Source organism: Ursus americanus, chromosome 4 (genome assembly GCF_024610735.1).
Source record: "Ursus americanus isolate L20-20 chromosome 4, mUrsAme1.1.p, whole genome shotgun sequence".
Classification (NCBI taxonomy): Eukaryota; Metazoa; Chordata; class Mammalia; order Carnivora; family Ursidae; genus Ursus; species Ursus americanus.
In genome coordinates, this window is record NC_142130.1 from 77,976,106 (window position 1) to 77,998,144 (window position 22,039).

The following is a 22,039-nucleotide window of genomic DNA, read 5'->3' on the forward strand; positions in this document are numbered from 1 at the left end:
TTAATAGTTCCTATGAGCATGTATGATTTTCGTATTGGGCTATATTTATATGCAAATAAATTTTCCATAAACCTTTCCTTAGAATATTATAATGTTAAAGAGATTATATTTCATATTTATTGAGTAATAAAATGTTTTCTAGCTAGAGCTCGAGATACAGATAGAGATATAAGTTTAGCTTTTGATTCTGAATATCAGGAAGTTTGGTTTCTCTTACAGTTGCATCCCTAATTAGTTACATGTCCTTAGATTTTTGACTTGATCTTCCCAGGCCTTGAAAAAGTTAGGTTTTTTTTTTTCTTTTCTCCTTGAGAATGCCTTCTGTTCAATTTAACCGAACTGTTGGATTGAAAATTCATTGACTGCTTAATTTCAAGTGAATTCGATGTGCAGTTTTTAAGAACCAAGTAAGCCTCCAACGCAATGTAAGCTATCAGGTATATAATTGTGACCGTATCTTAACCCATAAGATTCAGATCATTTGGTGGAGAAACAATAACGTAGATCCTTCCACTGCCTGTTACCATGCTGAGGGAAAACATAGACTCTGTGGGAGCACAGAGTACAGAAGCTCATCCACAACCGAAGGTCATGGAAAGGGTGTTTAGGAAGTGTGGAGCTTGGTTTTGAAGGCAGCCAGATGAAGAGACGGACAGGCACATTGCAAGCTGAGGGAAAACCACAGGCAGATACGTCTGTGTAATATTTAGCTCATCTAAATGCCAACATGTGTTATTACTTATTTAGACAATTCTCTTTTGAGGAACATTAAGCTCTTTCAAGTTTTTGTTAAGATAACAATCCATTAAATGTCCTTTATATAAACTTTTAATATTTCTACTTATTTTCTCTGGAAAGATACCTAAGACTGGGTTGCAGAAGCAAAATTATAAAGCTTTTTAAGATTCTTTATCTTCCTGAGGAATTGTTCAAATTGTATTCACTTCAATAATGTATGATAGGATCCATATCACCAAAATGTTGCTAGCACTGAATAATATAATTTTGTTCCTGGGTTGAATGGTTATATCATGAATGGTCTCTGGTTAAAATCACTGCAAATTCCCATCCCAGACCTACAACTTAAAATAAGCTTGACAGCTCTTACTCCATATCCTTCACGCTTACAACAGGATAACACCTTCCTCGCAAGGTTATTGAAAAGATAAAATAGAATAAAATGTATAATCTTACTGTCTTACATAGAAAACATTCAATTAATATTTCATAACTGTGTGAAATTGGCATTATAAACACACACTAAAACAAATATAGGACAAGAATTTTTCAATTGTGCATTTGTACTACAGATTATAGTTCTTATGTATCTTATATAAAATCTCTTGAAGCAACAAAATTGGTGTAGCTCATTTTTAAGTAATTAAGGGTAGCAAAACAAAACATTTAAGTTAGATTACTTAAGTCAATAATTTATGAAGTGATGTTAAGTTTCAAATAGTTAATATTAGTAACAATAATCATATAAATACCAGCAACATTTTAGCTACCACTTAATATAGGACTTTGCTTTTATGTAAAAACTTTAAAGGTGAGTCCTTTCAAATAATTATATAGTCAAAATACTGAGACTCAAAGAAGTTGTGATTGATTGGCATTTGTGCTACATCATAGTTCTAGAATGGGGCAAGACTAAAAACCATGTTTGTGTGTCTTCACAACTAGGTTATTTCAATAAAATAATATAATAATATTGTCTGTTTTCTCTTAACTATTTTTATAGATGTCTGATGTAGGGTCCGGAGAATTGACAGAGCTTCATAGGAACTGATTAATTTTCAATTCAACTTTGTGGATTAAATTAAATCATCTCTGGTTTAATTAAAACTGGAAATGATATTTCAGAAAAAAAATGTTTCTTAATTATGATATTGACATTTCAACTTAGATTGTATATGTTTCAAAATATTTGATAGAAGAAATTTTATGAGTAAGACAAGATTTAAAAATGGCCACTGATTTTTGTTATCCTAAACTCACACTTTATAATGAGGTTTGTTCCAGAAACAGATTTCACATATGTAGATAGCTATTATTTAACTGGATAGATAATTCTTTGTGAGATTATTAAAAGCAAATTCAACTCTGAGCATTAATGTTTCATATTTTAATAATTGGATAACTTTAAATATTTGTATATTAATTTTAAGATTATTTGATGAAACAGTCAAATAACATATTTTCATGAGTTCCAATGTCACATATTAAATATATGAAATTAGAATTGCTGTGGCTTCTTTTTGTAGTCAAGCGGTAATTACTATTGTTTATATTAATCAAGTGATTATTTATCTTAAAGAAAAGGTCTATAAATATACGTTTTTTTGCTTTACAGATGCTCCCAAGTTTATATCAAACCAAACAATTTATTACTCTTGGGAGGGAAACCCGATCAATATAAGCTGTGATGTGAAATCTAATCCACCAGCATCAGTCCATTGGAGAAGAGAGAAATTAGTCCTGCCAGCTAAAAACACCACTAATTTAAAGACGTATAGTGCAGGGAGAAAGATGATATTAGAGGTAAGTCTTCATGTACATATGAATGAGCTGTATTATTTTAGCAGTTACCTACTATTTTGGAATATATATAAATATGTTAATATAAATGCATTTATATATGTTTATATTATGTAATATATATACACATACAAATCTTATTGTGTATCTTTCATGTGTATTCACTTAAAAAGTAAATTTTATGCATTTGGATCATGGCCCATTAATGATTAGTATCTCACTCTTTACTTGTATAGAAATAGGAGTGTATAGCAAAAGCCATTACTTTTCATAATTTTTTTCTGGAAAAAAATCAGTTATATCAGGAAAAAATAAGGTGAGGGAATGAGTTGTTAAGGGCCAAAAGTATTGATACTAGCTATTGATTCTGAGATTATGCCTTCCTTCTAAGACTGGCATATATAATTTTTGGTGAGTACGTATTTACAAGTTTCTGAATAAATCAGATTTACTTGTTCAATGCCTCATTTCATTTTATATTTTAAATTAAGATTGTAGATAATTGTCTTTATACTGCCAAGTGCCTGGCCTTTAAATTCTGTTTGAATATAATACCTTTTATTTATTAACTGTAGATTATGTGTGTGTATCAGTTCCCAGAGTTTGTGTGTCTATGATCACAAACATGAATGCTTCCAACTTATGCTTTCAGTACAATTGGAAATCTCTCTCAAATAGCCTTATTTAGCTGAAAGGATGCTATGTTTTTCCTTGTAATTCAATTTACGTACATTTTAAAAATGCATGTTTTAAAATAACATCTGATGCTTATAATGCATTAACTTAAAAGGTGTTCTCATTGGTGCCTTCTTAACTTTTCTACCTGGTAATTGGACTTCATGAAATGCTAGGTTGATAGAAGGATTTAGCCATCACTTCCCCAAATACTGGATAACTGATTCTTTGCTAATTAAGCGATTGTCTTAATCTGTTTCTTTTTTTAAAATTTTTATTTGATTTTATTTATTTATTAATACAGCCAAAAAGATAAGAGGGTAGGACTCTAAAAGGAACTATTTTTTTACATCGATTTTCTAGGCCTTGGGCAGAAAGGCTTTGACTATCACTTATGTGCCCAACAAATACATATATTATAAAATATTAGTAAGGGAAACCTCTGTGCACACCACCCATTCCGAAGGATTTAAACACCTTGGAATGGGTGATGTCTAAATCTGTTTGAATTTAAATTGGTTTCTTTGTAACTTTATTAGAAGAACTATTGGTGAATTGACACAGAGATCAATTTCATAAAGACACTTGGTTAGATTTAACTTAAAATTTAGGTATTTAACCGGTTGAAAACTGAGGTTAGGTTTAACTTTAGTTTTGGGCGCTGTGTTAGGGTGTTCAGACTGCCATAATGAACACCACAGACCAGGAAGCGCAAACAAAGGATCCTCCTTCCCCTCACATATTTCTGTAGGCTAGGAGTGCAGGATCAAGGTGCCGGAGGGTTGGGTTTTGGTGAAACTTCTGTGTTGGGCCGCAGATGTGCCCTCTAACCAGACACTCACATGGTTTTTCTTCTCTGTACATAGAGAGCTTTGGTGTCTTGTCTTCTTATAAGGACATCAGGGCCCATTTTTATGTTCTCATTTAACCTCAGTTACTTCCTTAAAGACCCTGTCTCCAAATAACATTAGAGGTTAGGGTTTCAACATATGAATTTTGTGGGGTAACACAATTTATTCCGTAACAGGTAGATTTAAGTTCATGTTTAAATGACAGACTACTCTGTAATTTCGGCTTTAGTTCATTTCACCACTTTTCAGTTTCTGGGATAGCTCATAATTCTCTATAGTCATTGTCAAGCAGCATGTTCCAAATCTGACATTTAAATGTTTTAAACATTTTATATTTAAATATTTTATTCATATAAAGCTCTCACGTTATTTAATCTTCTGCCTAAATGGCATTCCTCTCCACCCCAAAGTGAAAACTAAGCAATTTTTTTTATACATACCACATGATCTGTTGGTTAAAGCATTGACCTAGAACATATACTTTTTATGTGTATACTATTTTTTTTAAATTAAATTAAAATCTTGAATAAATAACTAATGGGTAGCTAATACAATTTAAAATAAAACAAAATAACAATAACTACAAAAAGAAAAAGCAATGATAAGTATTAGTAATTTTGAATTAATAGCATACTTATTTGCTTAGATAGTACATTATCATTTTTTGTTTAGGGATGATTATAGTAGTCACATAATTGCTAGTTCTTAAGAACATATAATACAACATACAAAAATTCAGTTTGCAATTGATAACTAGTTGGTCAATAACAGATTTCTTGAATTGATTTTTAAAGTTTTTCCTTTTTCATTGAATAAATATATAAAAATCAATCTTCTAAATTTATGAATTTTAAAACATAATAAAATATTCCATAAATTGGATTGGTGCCAATAAAATCATCTGTAAAGGTGATCCTTTTTTTTTTTTTTTCTCCCGAGCACTTCCTGAGGTAATAAGCCAACATTTTAATATCTGGGCAAAAACTGATGTAGGAATTTTCTAAGAGGTTGATTGGAATAATATTGTGCTTTTGATCATCTGTATTATTCCTTGTCCTAAGTAAAAGGCTTACTATTAAATATATGATTTTCTCACCAGGGAGCCCATAGAAAGAGGAAATGAAGTTTAGGAAAAAGACTAGTGAACTCCTTTATTAACATTGTACTCCCAGCTCATATTTTGATGTTCAAAATTATATTTGTTGATCCATTATATACTATTAAATCATCAGTATCATAAGTAATCACCAGTATCATAAGTAATCTTGGATTATTTTAACTGCGTATTAAAATGTGAAAAAGTGGTGTCGTATGTAGATGTTCCTAGCACTTCCTGGACAAATATCAGCAATAATTGGTATATTTCAAACATTTAAATATTTTTAAATTGATGTTTTATAATATATCTTTGTTGTATAATATTTTATTTTTTGATAAAATTACCTATTATTTCATTGTGCTGGGGTTGCACGTTGCATTCATACTGCTTTCCTAGAACACATCAAATAGGCTGCACGGCACATGATTTACCAGGTTCTGTCTAGGTCTGTGGGATTTTTTTTTAATAATTTGTGCTACTAGGGGTGTTTTCTGTATTTATTAATCATACGACATGATAAAGGAATTATTTCAGATAAAACTGTAAAACTTTTATCTTTTGATAGGTGAACTCCCAGGAACAGAAAACAAACAAACAAATGAAAACACCCTGAATTGAGCCTTTTAAAAGTTGTTCCAATGAAACTGGCTATATTTAAATTACTTTTTTGATATTGAGGGGCTGCACAATAGTCCTGATTCTTTGTCATGGCCATCCTGTCTGCCTTTTATCAGTACAGCGTGCATTGTTTCCTATGGACTATACAAATAACTCTCCTGTGCCTGTAAAATGGAGAAATTTGGGGGGCAGATTCCTTTCTCACTAGTAAAATTATTTCCAAGTTAAATTAGCCTGGTTTATTAAAAGCTGAATGTAAGAAAAATGAATGCTTTAATCACTCAGGAATACTTACATAAGAATGGTTGAAGCCTCTAATCCTTAAGCTTATGATCTATTCTTAGATAGACAGCTAACCAGAGAATGAATGACACAGCTTTTTTGTACTTTTTCAGAATTACCATCTTCAATGGACCTCAAAATTGCACTTTTAGTTAATAGCCTCCCATTACCACAAAATCATTTTCCCCCCTTTTGGGATAGAGTTGAAATTAACAGCACCTCTTGTTGTAAGCATATTCTCTCTTAATAATAGTTACCGGGATTGAAAATTATATCTATTACTATCATCAAATCTCTTTTCTGAATTGATACTTCAGAATTTCAGTACATTAGAATTACAGGGTTGGCCCCAACGTTCTGCAATAGATTCCTGGGAGGTTAACTTAATTACGGACTTCAAATGTGTAAGGACTGAGGTCAGCTATTTTCCACCTTAACTGAAAGAGAATGATAGAAATTGAACAGAAATGGAGGCAAGATACTATTATTACCCATCAGGATAATGTGCCTGTTACAGGGATTGCTACACAGGGGCAACATTTTCTTCCAAAATACCTTCCTGGAAAGATTTTTTTTTTTTTTTTTAGAATGAGTCCTCATCCTTCATTAATATTTCGTATTCAATAAAATCATGAGGGGGGGAAAAGAACTGATGTATTTCCAGCCTTTCATGAACTTTAAATCTGCTTGACTTTAGGCTAAAAAAGAAAACGAAGGGTTAATTAACCATGCTTTTGGTACAAGTGTTCTGTTTTCATGTCTGTGGCAACTGCAGAATCTATATTTTTCAAACTGTGTACTACTTTCTGAGTTTTACATCACAAATATCTCTTCTTATTCAACAGATATAATAAAATGGTGGCATTTGTCTACCGAATAAATTAATAGTTAAACTATATTTCATCTAGTCCTGTGCAGATATAGGTCCATGTATTACACTTTTTGATACAGAAAAAAAGAGTTATAGCAAAGAGTTGTGAATAATTGAACAGGTGTGAAGATGGTAGGCATACTAGGGTCTGTTTTAAAACTGCCATGATATTGTTTTAAAATTGTTAAACTTCTATTATTATGATTATTTTAGATAGCACCTACATCTGACAATGACTTTGGACGATATAATTGCACAGCCACTAACCGTATAGGAACAAGATTTCAAGAATATATTCTTGCTTTGGCTGGTAAGTATAGCACAATAATTTCTGAGATCTCATAAATTATTTCTACAAGCAAATAGCTTCATTTTTGTAAGTCATGATATAGGTTATTATTAAAAAGAATGAACCTGTGCTTAAAAATTTAGGACAGTTGCATTTGACAGATACTGAGGACGTAGAAGATATTTACTAATTAAGATTAATTTTAGACCTTGATTCTGATCCCCCAACTTTACTAGTGAGCTATCTACAAAAGAAGTAGGAAAGGTATGTCTTAAGAAAACAAATTATATTTTAAGTAAGAATCCTACCAAAAAAATTAAAAAGACATCTTAAGAGAAAATAAACTAACCTATTTTAAGATCCTAAACTTGAAAGTACAAATAATAAGCTTATTTTTAAGGCAAATAGAAAACTTAGAGTTATATAATTTTCATTGAAAACTGTTGCATTTTGTATATGAAAACATTCTAGTTCTTCCCCAAAAGCTTAAAGATATTGAAGTAATAACATGTAGATACAATTCATTTTAACTAGAAATCCAGTTATGTGTTTAGTTGTATAAATAAATTACATATAACACACACATATTTATTTCTAGAATTTGCATTATGTTTTTACAAGACTGATTGGAAGTCTGAAAATATACATTGTAGTATATTTTGCATAGCTCTGAAGATACAAAAACATGCTTTATTGTCTTTTAGGACTACATAGAGAAATATCAGAAAATTATTGTAGTGTTATGTTTTAAAAGAATAGGTAACTTCCATGAAAATATTTTAAAGTGTTTTCTAAGTAGGTTCTAGTATCTAACTATAATTTTACACAAAGAAATATATTTACTTCTATTGATACGTAAAGTCATGTCATGAGTTGTAAAGACCAAAAGGGAAATTTAAAAGTTTACAAAGCTAATAATACTCAAATTATTATGTAACTGAAATCTGTTTCTCCAATTCAAGTTTTGCTACACTGGAGAAGGGAGAGAAGGGACTGTGTGAAAGGGCTTTAGGAAAGAAAGGAGGAAGGAAAATATTGGCATGAGAAGGAATTTAGGGAGAAAAGGAGGAAGGAAGAGATTAAGGAAGAAAGGAAATAATGAATATTTATCACCTACCATGAAGTTTTTAGAAAATTAATCTCAATGAAAATCATAGGAGGTAAACTCTCCACATTTAGGCATATGAATAAACTATTACACAAGAAATTAAATTCTAGGAAAATGAAATGTGTGAAGTCATTTCAAAATTCATTGATAATAAATTGAAGTGAGCATGATCTGTACTTATCAGAAGCATTCACTATGTATATAAATTCCAAGCCTCAGGAAATTAGGCAAATTTTCTTCTGAACTTTTTTATAAATAATAACAAAATATGTAATCAGTCAGTATGTGTATATGCAATTATATTAGTACTGATATACACTTTTACATTGCTTTCTTAGAAATGATGTAGGTTTGTATAAGTAAACTTGTTAATGTAGTTTAAGTGCTTTTTAAAAAATTTTTAAGTGCTTGTAATTCTAGGAAAAATATGAAAAATAGAATATATTCATGAGATTTTTATATCTTATTAAATTCTCAGGAAATATTTAATGTCTGTATACATTCATATCGCACATTTCTTACTATAATATTTTTCATTGAAAAATATATTTGATACCTATCCTCCTAATGAAGATACTAACTTAATGAATTTCCCTCAGCCCTAAGCATAAAAAAAAAAAATTGGAAAATGTTCACTCAACCTTAGAGCTAAAATGTTATTGGAAATATGTCTTGAATACTGCAAATTTCCTAATATTTCAAAAGTTTGTGACAAATACATACGTAAAATTTGTTTCAGAAAGAGATAGATTCAATTGAAATTATAAAAGAGATATAAAAATAAATTAGACCCTGAGCCTTAGGTGGGAAACATTATGTTTAAACCTCAGCATTTATAAACATTGTTACTTTGATGGGGCCTCTTTATTTAATGCTTACAAAATTTAGTCTTTCCTGAAGAATTTGAACAATGAAAGTGCAATGTGATTTTAAATAAAATGTAAGAGAAATGTTATGTAGAAATTCAAATATTTCAAAATAGATGTCAATATCACAGCTCAATATTTCATTAGCCTATCTGACCTAGTAAAAGGTCCAAATCATTTGGCATGTGGTATTTTATACTGTAATAGATTATTTTGATTTAAAAGGGCAATAAATTAAAACAGTGACAACTGCACATGAAATTATGTGTTATATATTCAGAGAAAAATACAGGAAGAAGCTACCTTTTTAACTTCCTTTGTTTCAAAAATCTTCTTTTCCTTCCTCTTTTCCTTCCTTCATTTCTTCCTTTTTTACCTCCTTTACAATTAAGTCTCACATCTGAGCAAGGTAGACATCTATATGCAGGTGGTGACACAGCAGCCTACCATAGGGGGTCAGACCCTCAGCAGAGTTAATAGACTAAAGAGGGTTTCAGTGGTCTAGTGTGGGGTGTTGGAGTCGAGGCAGGTGAGAAGGATTTGCATGTGCCAAGACAGAAACAGCAACCCGGAGAGGAATGTTGGAACCTAATCGGTGTAAGGAGAGGTCCAAGTAAAGTGGTGGGTGCAGTGATGGATGATTCATTTCTACAAGCATATGGGTAACATCAGTATTTACATAAAAATACAAAAACGAGAATGACCCTGGGGTAATGGTTGGGTATTGGAGTTACTGGTGTGAAGTCTGGTTTTAGTGTATGTAGGTAGATATCAAAAGGAGAAAAGAAGTAAAGGGATATGTGTGTGTGTGTGTGTGTGTGTGTGTGTGTGTGTGTGTGTGTGTGTGTCTGTGTGTGTGTCTGTGTGTCTGTGTGTGTGTGTCTGTGTGTGTCTGTGTGTGTGTATTCAGTCATTTCTACAAGGAGCTTTTTGTCAGGAATCTTGCTTAGAAAATAATTTCTGTATATGTAAGTTATGATTCACTAAATTCTATACCTGAAACCAATTTTACCAATTCCACACCTGAAACCAATTTTACTGTATGTGGTAACTAAATAAAATTTAAATAAAAACTTGAAATTAAAAAAAAAAAGAAAAAAGAAAACAATTTCTGAACTAGCTCTATCCAGGGAGGTCTTGGGAACTCCAGCACCTCAACAACAAAGAGCAGACATGGCTGGCATCCACGTCTTGGTTTCTAAATACTATTCTTCACTAAAAGTAACTAGGGTTTCTTATAAAAATGGCTGATTCTAGGACTGGAACAAAAAAGTACAGGATAAGCCTGAAACAATTTGTTTTACCGAGAGGAAAAGAAATTAAAAAAAAAAAAAAAAGACACGCGTCAAAAACATCCATCAACCATTTTAAACAAATACCGTAATACAAATGAACTCACCTGAGGGGCATCAGTGGTTGCTAATGCAGGTATATGTTGAGAAAAAACTTAGCAAGTTAGATGACAAAATAAATAAATAAATAAATGGAAATACTTTTAAAGTGCCTACCCCCAAATTATTTTTTAATTACAAAGGAAAAACAGCAACATTACAGTTGTAAGCCTACCAGATACCACTTTAATTAAGTGATCAAAATTAACATCACCAGTAATGAGAAAATTAAACTTGGGTGCTACCAGAAATAGGCAACGAGAAGAATATAGAATAACAATTGTAATTTTCCTGCCAAAAATGCATAATCAGAATCTAGTATGAGGAAAGAGAAGACAAATCCAAATTGAAGTACTATCTACAAAATAACCAGCATTCAGGTGTCAAAACCGTGCAAAGGAATGATTAAGGAAACTTTCTTTATTAAAGGACAGTAAAGATAACAAATAAATGCCAGGCCTGCATCTTTTGTTATAAAGGACATTACTGGGATGATAGGTGAAATTCAATTGTAGTCTTTGGATTAGCTAGTAAATTAATTGTTTTCTAGAGCTTATGTAGAAGATTGTTCTGTTATAGTAAATACATACTAAAGTTGGCACCATGTCAACTTACTCTAAATGGCTCACATTAAAAAGGTAAGTTCTGTGCACTATGCTTACAAATTTTCTATAAATATGAAATTATGCTTTTAATAAAGAATAGGAGCACCTGGGTGGCTCAGTCGGTTAAGTGTCTCACTCTTAAAGTCAGCTCAGGTCTTGATCTTGGGGTTGTGAGTTGAAGCTTTGTGTCAGACTCCACACTGGGGATGGAGCCTACTTAAAAAAAAAACAAAAGGTAGGAAACTAAGGCCAATAAACAAATACATCTAAGATACAGTAGCTTCAGAAAAGCAACATAACATGTGAATATAGGTAGCATTCTCGATTAAAAAAAAAAAAATCCAGTCTTTTGTGTGTGTGCATACATAGTTTCTATATATGATCTTATAAATGTTTTAAAATATTAAAAAGAATTTTTGCATATTAAATAATCATTGATTCACAGACAACCGGTGTTTTTGAATATGGAGGAATAATTTTTACTCTAAAATATAATAATTTATTTAGACACCTTTTTAAATATCTTAGTAAGTGTGATAATAGCACTGTTCTTCACAATGGTGGTACAGTCTTTATTTGGCAGGATATGTCAGTGTATGGAAACTGGCGTATAGACACCACTTATATTTGAGAGCTGGATATTTCACCTCTATGCTTCCCACTTCATTTGCCTTTATCTCTGCTGGGAAAGAACAGCTTGATAAAGTTCTAGCAAGAAGACGCATAGGAGTGATTAGCTAAATTGAATCCTGAGTAGTCATCGACATAATTCTCAAAGTAGCTCAAGGACGCACATGAGATATTATTTATACTTATTTTACAGAAGAAAGATAGATTCAGAAATTAGGGCAAATATGTAAAAACACAATTTATTATTACTATTATTATTATTATATCTATTATGATGATTTCAATAATAAAGTAGGATAAAATATTGGCTAAATCAAAAGTCTTCTATGAGTAAAGGGTCAGTGGAAGGGCAGCACCTTTTTTTTTTTTTTTTTTTCCGGTCCTATTTCCAACACATGATCTTAACTGGCCAAGTCCTAATTTTAACTCCATTTTTGTTTTTACATTCTCACAATTAATATCAAGGAACTTAAGTCCATTTTTCAAATGATTTTTTTTTTTAAATAAAATACATTTAACTGTGCTTGGATTAAATCCGAAAACCCCTGAACAGGATCTTCCTATTAGGCCCTGGCTTCCTATTCGGGACCAAGGATTGGTTCAGTCCTCTTTGGTTTCTACTCTATCTTTAGAAAACTACAATTCTATGGGAAATATCAGATATTTCCCATATGTGTTTGATAACCAATTTTGTTATATTAACTTTTTTATTAAAATACCAAATACAAATACAATTAGATGAAGAGAGGGACAGAGAGTTGTTTTTTAAAAAAGACTTCTTCATGAATTTTTTTTTCAAGTACACTTCTTAGGGTGATAATCTTTCTTTCTAGCTAGAAAACATATTTTCTTTTTTGATTTAAATACCTGTCTTGGAACAAATTAAAAATATAGAACACATAAAGGTAAATCAAATTGCAACCATATAGTGAACAATTATCATTCCTTCCTTACAGTTCTCTGCTTCCAATAGATCATGCTCTGACAAGGCAGTCTATCTATATATGTATATGTGTATTTTTTGAAGTTGTTCTCAAAAGATTTTTAATCTAACTTTTAAACATTATCAGATAGTTCATTGATAATTTTAACTTCATTTCATCTTTGTCGTATTTCACTTTTTTTTTAAAGACTTTATTTATTTATGTGACAGAGAGAGGGACAGCCAGAGAGACAGGGAACACAAGCAGGGGGAGTGGGAGAGGAAGAAGCAGGCTCCCAGCAGAGGAGCCTGATGTGGGGCTCGATCCCATGACGCCAGGATCACGCCCTGAGCTGAAGGCAGACACTTAACGACTGAGCCACCCAGGCGCCCCTGTCATATTTCACTCTTAACTGTAATCCTTTTCATATTAAATCTGAATATGATGAGCTCCCATTTGCCTCATTAGTTGGTAGGCTTTTCTGATAAAGTCACCTTCTCCTGGGCACTTTCAGGGAAGGGACTCTGCTGTAAGCTGTCAGGCAACACATCTCACATTGGGAATGGGTGCTTCTATGCCAAAGGGGGTCTCAGTGCTCCACCCGAGCCATTCCAAGATCCACCTGATCAGAATTGTGGGAAGACTAAGTGAGAAAATGAATCCAAAGCACCCACGCAGGGCACGTACTCAATAAATATTAGCTAGCTACTGATGTGGCCAAGTTGTAGTTCATATTGACCACTTTTCTTTGGGTAAAAGTCAGTTTGTTAAATGTCTCTTTAGATATAATACATAAGTTTAGGGGGGAAAATACACAGATCTGAACATTGTAGACCAATGCATAGTAAAACTTGATTGTGTGATAATGACCTCACTTATACTGGACACTATATTTCTATTAAAGGATACAAAATTTCATTCAATTTTGCCAGTTTTTTTTTTCCTTCTAGTCCTGTATCTTTTTCACACAAACTGCTCTAAAGTAGTTCTCCCATGCTGTGCTTCACAATTGATTTTTATTTTAACCTCAGTCAGGACCCTGTACTTACCCCTATTAAATCTCATCTTGTCCACTTGGACTCATCTTTTTAACCTGCGGAGACCCTGTCAAATCCAATGTTTTAGCCCTCTTTCCAGGATTGACTTAATTCAAAAATATCATGAAGTGTGGTCATCTGTATTTTCACCTAAGTCATGGAGAAGTCTATCAAGTCATTTTTGAGAATAGAAACCTGTTTACAGGCTAACCTGGATCAATTGAACAGAATTCTGTGTTTATGGAATTATACTCAATCTGTGTGCCCTTATATCTGAATCATATTTTATCCAGACCTTTGTTACATAAAATTTGAAAGCAGGTGAACGTTGGTTCATTTGAGAACAAACTTCCTTCAATTGAATATAAAGCCAGGTTTCTCTTACATGATCAGTTTTATTATCTAGCCTGGAAAAGTCTACACCTTGCTCTTTTTCCCAAAACTATGAGGCAAACTTTTGTGTGTCTTCAGAAACCATGTATGGCATCAGCTTGATTTTGTAATTCCCCTGCTCCTCGGTGGGGGAGAGGGGGGATTAGGATAGCTAGATATTATTTTCAAGGAGGCCCCACTTGCATCAATTTTTAATCATTTGGTAGTTCGCTTACTCAACATGTATATAATGAGTTTCTAGTAAGTACCAGGCACTGTTTTAGACTTTGGGAATCAGGAGATGAGTAATATATGACCCCTGATCTTTACATTGAAGTTAGAGTACAAAAGAAAAAGGGTTGCAGAAGAAATGTAAGTGGAATGCTTGGGAACACAAAATGGAATTTGGTTTGGAATTCTTGGGGAGGGTTTCAGACAGGTGTCAACTTCTGAATTCAGTCTGGAAGACTGAGTAGAAACAGCTCCCTTGAAAAGAAAGGGAGAAATGGCAAGAATCAAGGATACCACCTGTGAAATAGCATGGACTTGTACAATAACGGAAGACTAGCGGCCATATTGTGTGAGAGGATCAGTGGTGGTGATGAGAACAGGTTAGTAGTGAGGTGGTCACATTATGCATGTCCTTAAAAACATTTTGCACATTTACATTATTCTACATCATGTATCATGTATCATGCATCATGTACAAAGCAGAATGATCTTTTTATGTTGGTAACATTGTAGAGACTGATCTCAGCATGGCATAGGGTATGGGCCAATTGCCAATTTTCATGTTTCTCTAAATAATCTAAAATTTGTAAGTGTAAACTCAAACATCTTAACATCTTAAAGTAATGTCTACTGTTCCAGAAAGGGAGATTATAATAGAATGTATATATTCTTTATACGTATGTCTATGTATGTGGGTGTATATGTGTGTGTCTGTGTGTATAACAGGCAGATGGATTGCTTTTTTTTTTTGTTCTGGTGGGTGTCAGTGTAAAAAAAAAAAAAGCAAGTAAGCTTTTATTTCTGTAGTGGAAAATAATTCTTATCTTTAAAAAAAATCATCCTGACCTTATATATTCTTCTGGCCACTACATCATTTCTCTGCCCCCACTCTTCCTTCATAAATAAACTTCACAAAAGAATTGATTATATTTGATGTACCTAATTACTTTCCTCTCATTCTGTCACAAACTCTTCCAGTTGGGTTTTTACTGTTACTGCTCTATAAAACCCATTATTAAGGTATCCATTGAGCTTCTTCCTGCTCAACCTAGTGGCTCATTCTCAGTCCTCATACTTCCTGATCTAGTGGCAGACTATTACCCAATTAATCACTTTTTCTCCTTGAATCACCTCTCTAGCCTCCAACTTAGCTAGCATGTCACCATACTTTTCTGGTTTTCCTTCTTCCTCATTGGGCTCTCCTTGATATCTTTTGCTTGATCTCTCCTTGATATCGTTATAAATCTCTGACCTGTTAAAAATCAGTGTACCTCAATTTTTGGATCTCTTTTTATTTTATATAAACTCATATCCTTGATATGCTAAATTCTTATGGATTTAAATGCCACCTGTATTCCACTTGTAACTCCAATATATATCTTCGGCTTGGATCTTTTCCCTGAATGCTATACTTTTATATCCAACTGCTTAATTCCCTCTCCCCTTAGATGTTCTATAGGCAGTGCAAATGTCCAGATGTCCAGATATCCAAAGCCAATCTCCTATATTCATCCCTACCTATCTTCCTTTGGCATTCTTTCCATCTCAATAAATGGCAACTGTCACTTTTCAGTCATCCTTGAATCTACTTATTTACTCAGGCCCAACTCCTTGATGAGTCTTGTTGATTCTACTAGCAAGGTGCTTCAAGAGTCTCATTGGTTTCATGAAGTCAAATTCTGTATTCTGGTTGTTTTTATTTGTTTGGTTGGTTGGTCTGCTTTGCTCTTAATGTAGATTGTTCCATAAATTTCTAAACTGGTCTTCCTGCTTTGGCCTGTGCCCCCTAGAGTATAGTTTAAATTAAAAACAAACAATTTTTTTTTAAAAAAAGAGGACTTATTTTTTTAAAAAATGAACAATAAACATGATTCTCTTCTGCTTAAAGCATTTTGGTGGTTTAACATTTTGTTCAGGGATGAAGCCATAGTGATTATAAAAGCCTATGAGGCTTCACAGTGTTTTTACCTCCCCTGCCCTCCTTGGCTTCTCTGACTTTTGTCTCCTATCCCCCCACCTTGTCATGCTCCACTGCACAGATCACCCCCCTTCTTTAAAAACCCAAGGCATAGCTTATCTTTGTACTTACTATTTTCTCTTCCTAGCATTTCTATCAGTCTTGCTTTTTTTTTTTTTTCCTTTAGGCCCTTAGTTAAATATCACCTTTTATAGCAAAGATATTCTTGTTCACCCAATTTCTTTTTTTTTCTTTTTTTAATTTTATTTAAATTCAATTAATTAACATATAGTGTATTGTTAGTTTCAGAGGTAGAGTTTAGTGATTTATCAGTTGCATGTAACACCCAGTGCTCATTACATCAAGTGCCCTCCTTAATGCCCATCATCCAGTTACCCTATCCCCCCACCTCCCCTCCAGCACCCTCAGTTTGTTTCCTATAGCTAAGAGTCCCCCTCTCTGATTTTGTCTTATTTTATTTTTAAAACTACAACACTTCAACTTCCATCCCTATTCTCCCACAACCATCTCCCTTGCCTGCTCAATTTTTGACCACAGTATTCACAATAAATTATATATATATATACAAATAATTTTATATATATATATAAATATATATATATATTATATATATATATAAATATATATATATATTTATATATATATAAATATATATATATATATATATATATATATATATATATATAATTACTTTTATGTAATTACAATGTAACCACCATAAGAATAGGGATTGCTGTCTCACTTCTATCCCCAACATAGAAAAGTGCCTGGGGGCGCCTGGGTGGCTCAGTCCTGAAGCCTCTGCCTTCAGCTCACGGTGTGATCCTGGAGTTCTGGGATCGAGCCCCACATCGGGCTCCTCCGCTGGGAGCCTGCTTCTTCCTCTCCCACTCCCCCCGCTTGTGTTCCCTCTCTTGCTGGCTGTCTCTCTCTCTGTCAAATGAATAAATAAAATCTTTTAAAAATAAAAGAAAAGTGCCTGGCTTCAGCGCTTGTGTGGCTCATTGGTTAAACGTCTGCCTTCGGCTCGGGTCATGATCCCAGAGTCCCGGGATTGAGTCCCACATCGGGCTCCCTGCTCAGCGGGGAGTCTGCTTCTCCCTCTGCCCTTCACCCTGCTTGTGCGCGCTCTCTCTCTCTCTCTCTCAAGTGAATAGATAAAATCTTAAAAAAAGAGAGAAAGAAAGAAAACTGCTTGGCTTGTAGTAAGTTTAGATGAATTATTGAATGTATAAAGGATTTAGTATGTTTTATTTAATTTATTTATTACTCATAATTGAAATGTCCTATTAATAATGGGATATGGGGAGTCCATGACTTGAGAGAAGGGTCAACACTTGAGTGTTCTAGAGGGAAATAATTTCCACTTATACCTCAGGAGTAAATGAGCACTTCAATGGAGACTATTAGAGGTAAAAATGATCTAATTAAGGAGAGATCCCTGGGTTACCTCAGGTTAATCGTTGGACTTAAAAATATAGGAACAAATAAAATGAAAAACAATTATTCAGAGAGTTAATATCACCACTTTTATGAAGAAAATTTTAAAGTTGTGTGAGCAAGTGTTGTGAAAGATCAATCGAATAATTCTTTGGATTTGACAATTGGAGAAAACCAGATAGGTAGTGAAATAAGAAATTCATAAGATTTTAGATGTGTTGCAAATTTGCTATTCTGTTAGATTAAGTTTACAATTGAAATAGGAAAAATATGTACAAAATCTGATTGGAAGTAAGGTGGCCACTCAGAGCAGAAGCAGATGGAACCCATCTCAGCATAGTCCCCACGGTGCATGCAATTGCTAGTGAGGCTGCATGTTACATGGTCTTGCTGACTCCAGGAAGGTCAATCCTTTAGGTGACAATTCCCTTAATATTTGTGTCTTTCATTAGATGGAGACTGACAAAGAAACCAAGCAGAAAAGGACTTAATATTGAGAGTTGGGTGGTTATAAAATCATTGAAAAGGCAGAGGAAAGGAAAGACAAGAGAGTCACCAGTCTTCAGGCTTCAGATCACAAATTAGCAAAGTGCAGTCCAGAGGTCAAGTCTGCAGTTGTTAACCAGAGGTCGGGAAACCCTACTGCCGAGCTGCCCCTCTGCTGACTTGACAGCCACCCCGCACCAGAAATTGTGTGAATAGGCTGTGGAGTAGGGAGGGAGTCCAGCTTCTGGCTTCATTCACATCTGTAGGTCCTCTTGTCCAGATGCACCTCTTCAGAAAAGTGGGAGTGGTGTTCCCTCCCCCTCAGTATTCTCAACCACTTACTCGAGCACCTCACCCTGAGCGCCTTCATTGCACTTAAAACCATACCAGCAAGTAAGTCTGGGAAATTGAAGATTTTAGCCTTCCATTTTTTATGATAAAGGGGAGTAGCTTAGATGATAGAAATGGATGTGATGTGTCAACAGAAAATGTCTGAGATATTTCTGTTACCTAGATTTGAAGCACCATTCTGGCCAAATACTCACTTGAGTACTTCCACTTAAGGGAAAGTTGACAAATATCAAACTCTTCCAATGGATCTAAGTTTAGCCATACCACATCCTCATCTGTGCGGAGAAAGCTGAGTCAGTAACTCTGAACCATACCTTTGTCGCCAGCTTCCCAGCATTTGAGAAAACCAAATTCCCAGAAGTAAAGATGTTAAGGCAGAAATTAGGAACAGCCTGTTGAAATAGCATGACAGGGAAGCAAAAGAAGAGTTTATGGCATGAGAAGAGAGTAGGACTGAAGAAAGTGTGTCATGTGAGAGATCTTTATAATTCATGGTAATAAGACACAAGAAAGACTAAAAATACAAAAGACTAAAAATACAAAAGGGAAGAGAAGAGCTCTCTGGTGATGAGAAAAGTTAAAGAAATTAACATTCAGAGATGTAGGGTTTGACCTTCAAAAAAAGAGGAAGGCAGCCTTCCATTTTAGGTTCATTCAGAAGTGATAGGATACAATTTGAATGAACTTGCTTGATGACTTCTATTTTCACTCTTGATATTGAGATCTATTGATATTTGCTCAGAATTGTGGGTACAGTTGAGGAAGAGTATGAAGAGCTAAAACACATACACAGAACTAATCTTTGTTGTTGCTGTTGTCTTCAACACATTATATCTCAGCTTATCCTGAAGCCTGAGGAAATACTGTTTTGTAATTCCATGATTCATCTCACTTTAAAAATATTTCTAAAACATTTACTCATCCACGATCTCCTATGCACTCACATTATATTCATGAGCTCCCTTCCTTTTCTTCCGCATGTGTATCTTTGGACATGTACTTTCAGAATTTTGCTTTATAACGTGTATCTTTACTTTGGGATGCTTTTTTTGTTGTTGTTGTTGTTGTTAGAGAAATATATTTGATGTATTATTTTGAATCTGTTTTCAAACCTCTCTGTACATATCTGATTGCCATGCTCTTTTTTTTAAAATAAGGCTCCATGTACCTTTGACTCCACTTACTAGTTCCTCTTTATTTTTTTAAAGATTTTATTTATTTATTTATTTATTTGAGAGAGAGAGCAGGGGAAGGAGCAAAGGGAGAGGGAGAAGCAGACTCCCCACTGAGCATGGAGCCCAGGACCCCAAGATCATGACATGAGCTGAAACCAAGAATTGAACGCCCAATGGACTGAGCCACCCAGGAGTCCCATAGTTCCTCTTTATTTTAATTCCATTATTTTATTTTATCAGAATTAAAGTAAGAGAAGCAACTTCTTCCTTTTTTTCCTTTTTTTTTTTTTTTAACTTTCACAAGATAAAATAATCACCCAGGCAGAATTTTTGGAAGTTTTCACTTTTATACTTTGATCAAGCTGTGGCTTTAAGCATAATATGTATAAATGTCAAAATGTTTATCAACATTATTTATACACTGACAGCCTTTTTAAAGGAAGGATAAGCAAAAATAGTATTTGTGAATTTCCAGCGATTTATATCCACCAACTTATCCTCACAACAGCAACTTTAGTGTTGACATTGTTACCCTTATTTTTTATAAGGAAACTAATAGACAATGCATTTAGTTTGCCCAGGGTCATACAGCAATTCCTACAACAATCTGCTAAAGGTTGGTTTTGTCCTGCTCCCAGATCATGGCACCAATTCTTTGCTATCATACACCGTCCACATCTCTAAGCTGAACCTCAATGTTGTATCTCTTACCTTCCATTTAACTAAAATATTACACTCAGGGTCAACTAAATTACTTTATGTTGTTGAATTTACTTTGTTCCTTGACTAAAAAAAAATTCTACACAGGTATTTATGTTCTCTGAAGCCAAATTGATGGTATTTTGTGATCCAAAAGATGTTGGGTTAGGCATAAATTATTAAGACACTTGGATTTTTTACTCCCAGAATATGATGTTCATTCTTAAGATACTATGCAGGGTGATGTATTGGATAAAAATAATTTTGCAAGTCTGTAAATGTGTCATAAATAAAAAATACCGCAGTTTAAAAAAATAAAATAAAATATTGACATTGTGGATATGCAATAATGCAATAGAAGGGGGATGGTTATCAGGGATGGTGTGACAGTGACTCACATTTGATAAGTATCTCTCAGGTTCTATTTTGTGCACTGCATTACTTGATCCTTATAGCAACCTTAGCAGTGGGTATTATTCTAATTTCCACTTTAGAAAGAAAAATACTGAAGAAAAGACAAAGGATTTGTCCAAGATTGCAGTTGAAAAAAGTAGCAAGGCCAGACTTTGGATCCATGGATTCTGATGATATATAGCCACGCTCTTCTTCTAACTCTATTCTGGTTCTAGTAGAGGTGAAAAGGAAGAATCAAGAAGGGAACACATGTTTGTACAGTTGTTCTATTCATTTAGCGATGGGTGGCATTCATTAATTATTGAGATGGAAGGTGCTAGGAAGTAGTTTAGAAAAATATGCTAACAATGGGAGCTTTGTGTATGGAATTCAATATCTGCAAGCCCCATTGGAAACATAGGGCTGTGTTTGATAGTCTTCTACAATATGATCCTCTGTTTCCATAGACCCAGTGAGGTTAGATAATTCAGGATATTGAAAGCCAGACTGAAAAGTCTAAGCGTGCTATAAAGAGGAGGAAGCCTCTGAATACCCTACTCAAGGAAGTGACGTGATTAGAGTGGTGCTTTAGAAAGATTGATTTTGCATTTACACACTATATGAATTGAAATTTGGTGGAATGTCCAATAGGAAAGGAAGCCAAGAGCCACTAATGGCATTGCACGTAGAGGTAGATAAGATTTGGGCTTAATGGTGGAAACAGGAAGGAAGAGTAGAACACAAGAATTATGATGTGGGAATGATGAAAATAACTTCGTGACTTATTGTGATGTATATAAGAGATAGACTTGAGAATGAAGGTGATTACACAACAATTGAGAGTGGAGGGATGAATTAGGGATATTGGTTCTAGGCATTTTAGACCCCATTCACTTGAATAGGTTCTGTACCTTTGTATACTGTTTTTAATTACTGAAATGTTTAATTCATCATCTATTTCCTGGGAACTGAGTATAGTCCAGTCACTTTTCTCAGTGATATATATATATATATATATGGAATAATTTGGTAGTCAGTAACTGGTCAAACATATAAAATCAGAATATAAAAGGAAAAAATATTTAGGAAAATATGAGAGCTGCAGGTCAGAAGCATACTTCCCTTTTAGTT

The 22,039-nt window shown here is 33.6% G+C and overlaps 1 protein-coding gene across 2 annotated transcripts in view; it reads left to right on the forward strand.

The window, feature by feature from the left end:
• The window catches only part of NCAM2 (neural cell adhesion molecule 2), a 506,926-nt gene that overhangs the window by 400,149 nt on the left and 84,738 nt on the right, over window positions 1-22,039 (forward strand). For both annotated transcript variants that reach the window (XM_087861739.1, XM_087861738.1), the window contains exons 10-11: window positions 2,354-2,541; window positions 7,148-7,244. In XM_087861739.1, the coding sequence (XP_087717865.1) occupies window positions 2,354-2,541; window positions 7,148-7,244 (285 nt within the window). The remainder of the gene's footprint in view (window positions 1-2,353; window positions 2,542-7,147; window positions 7,245-22,039) is intronic.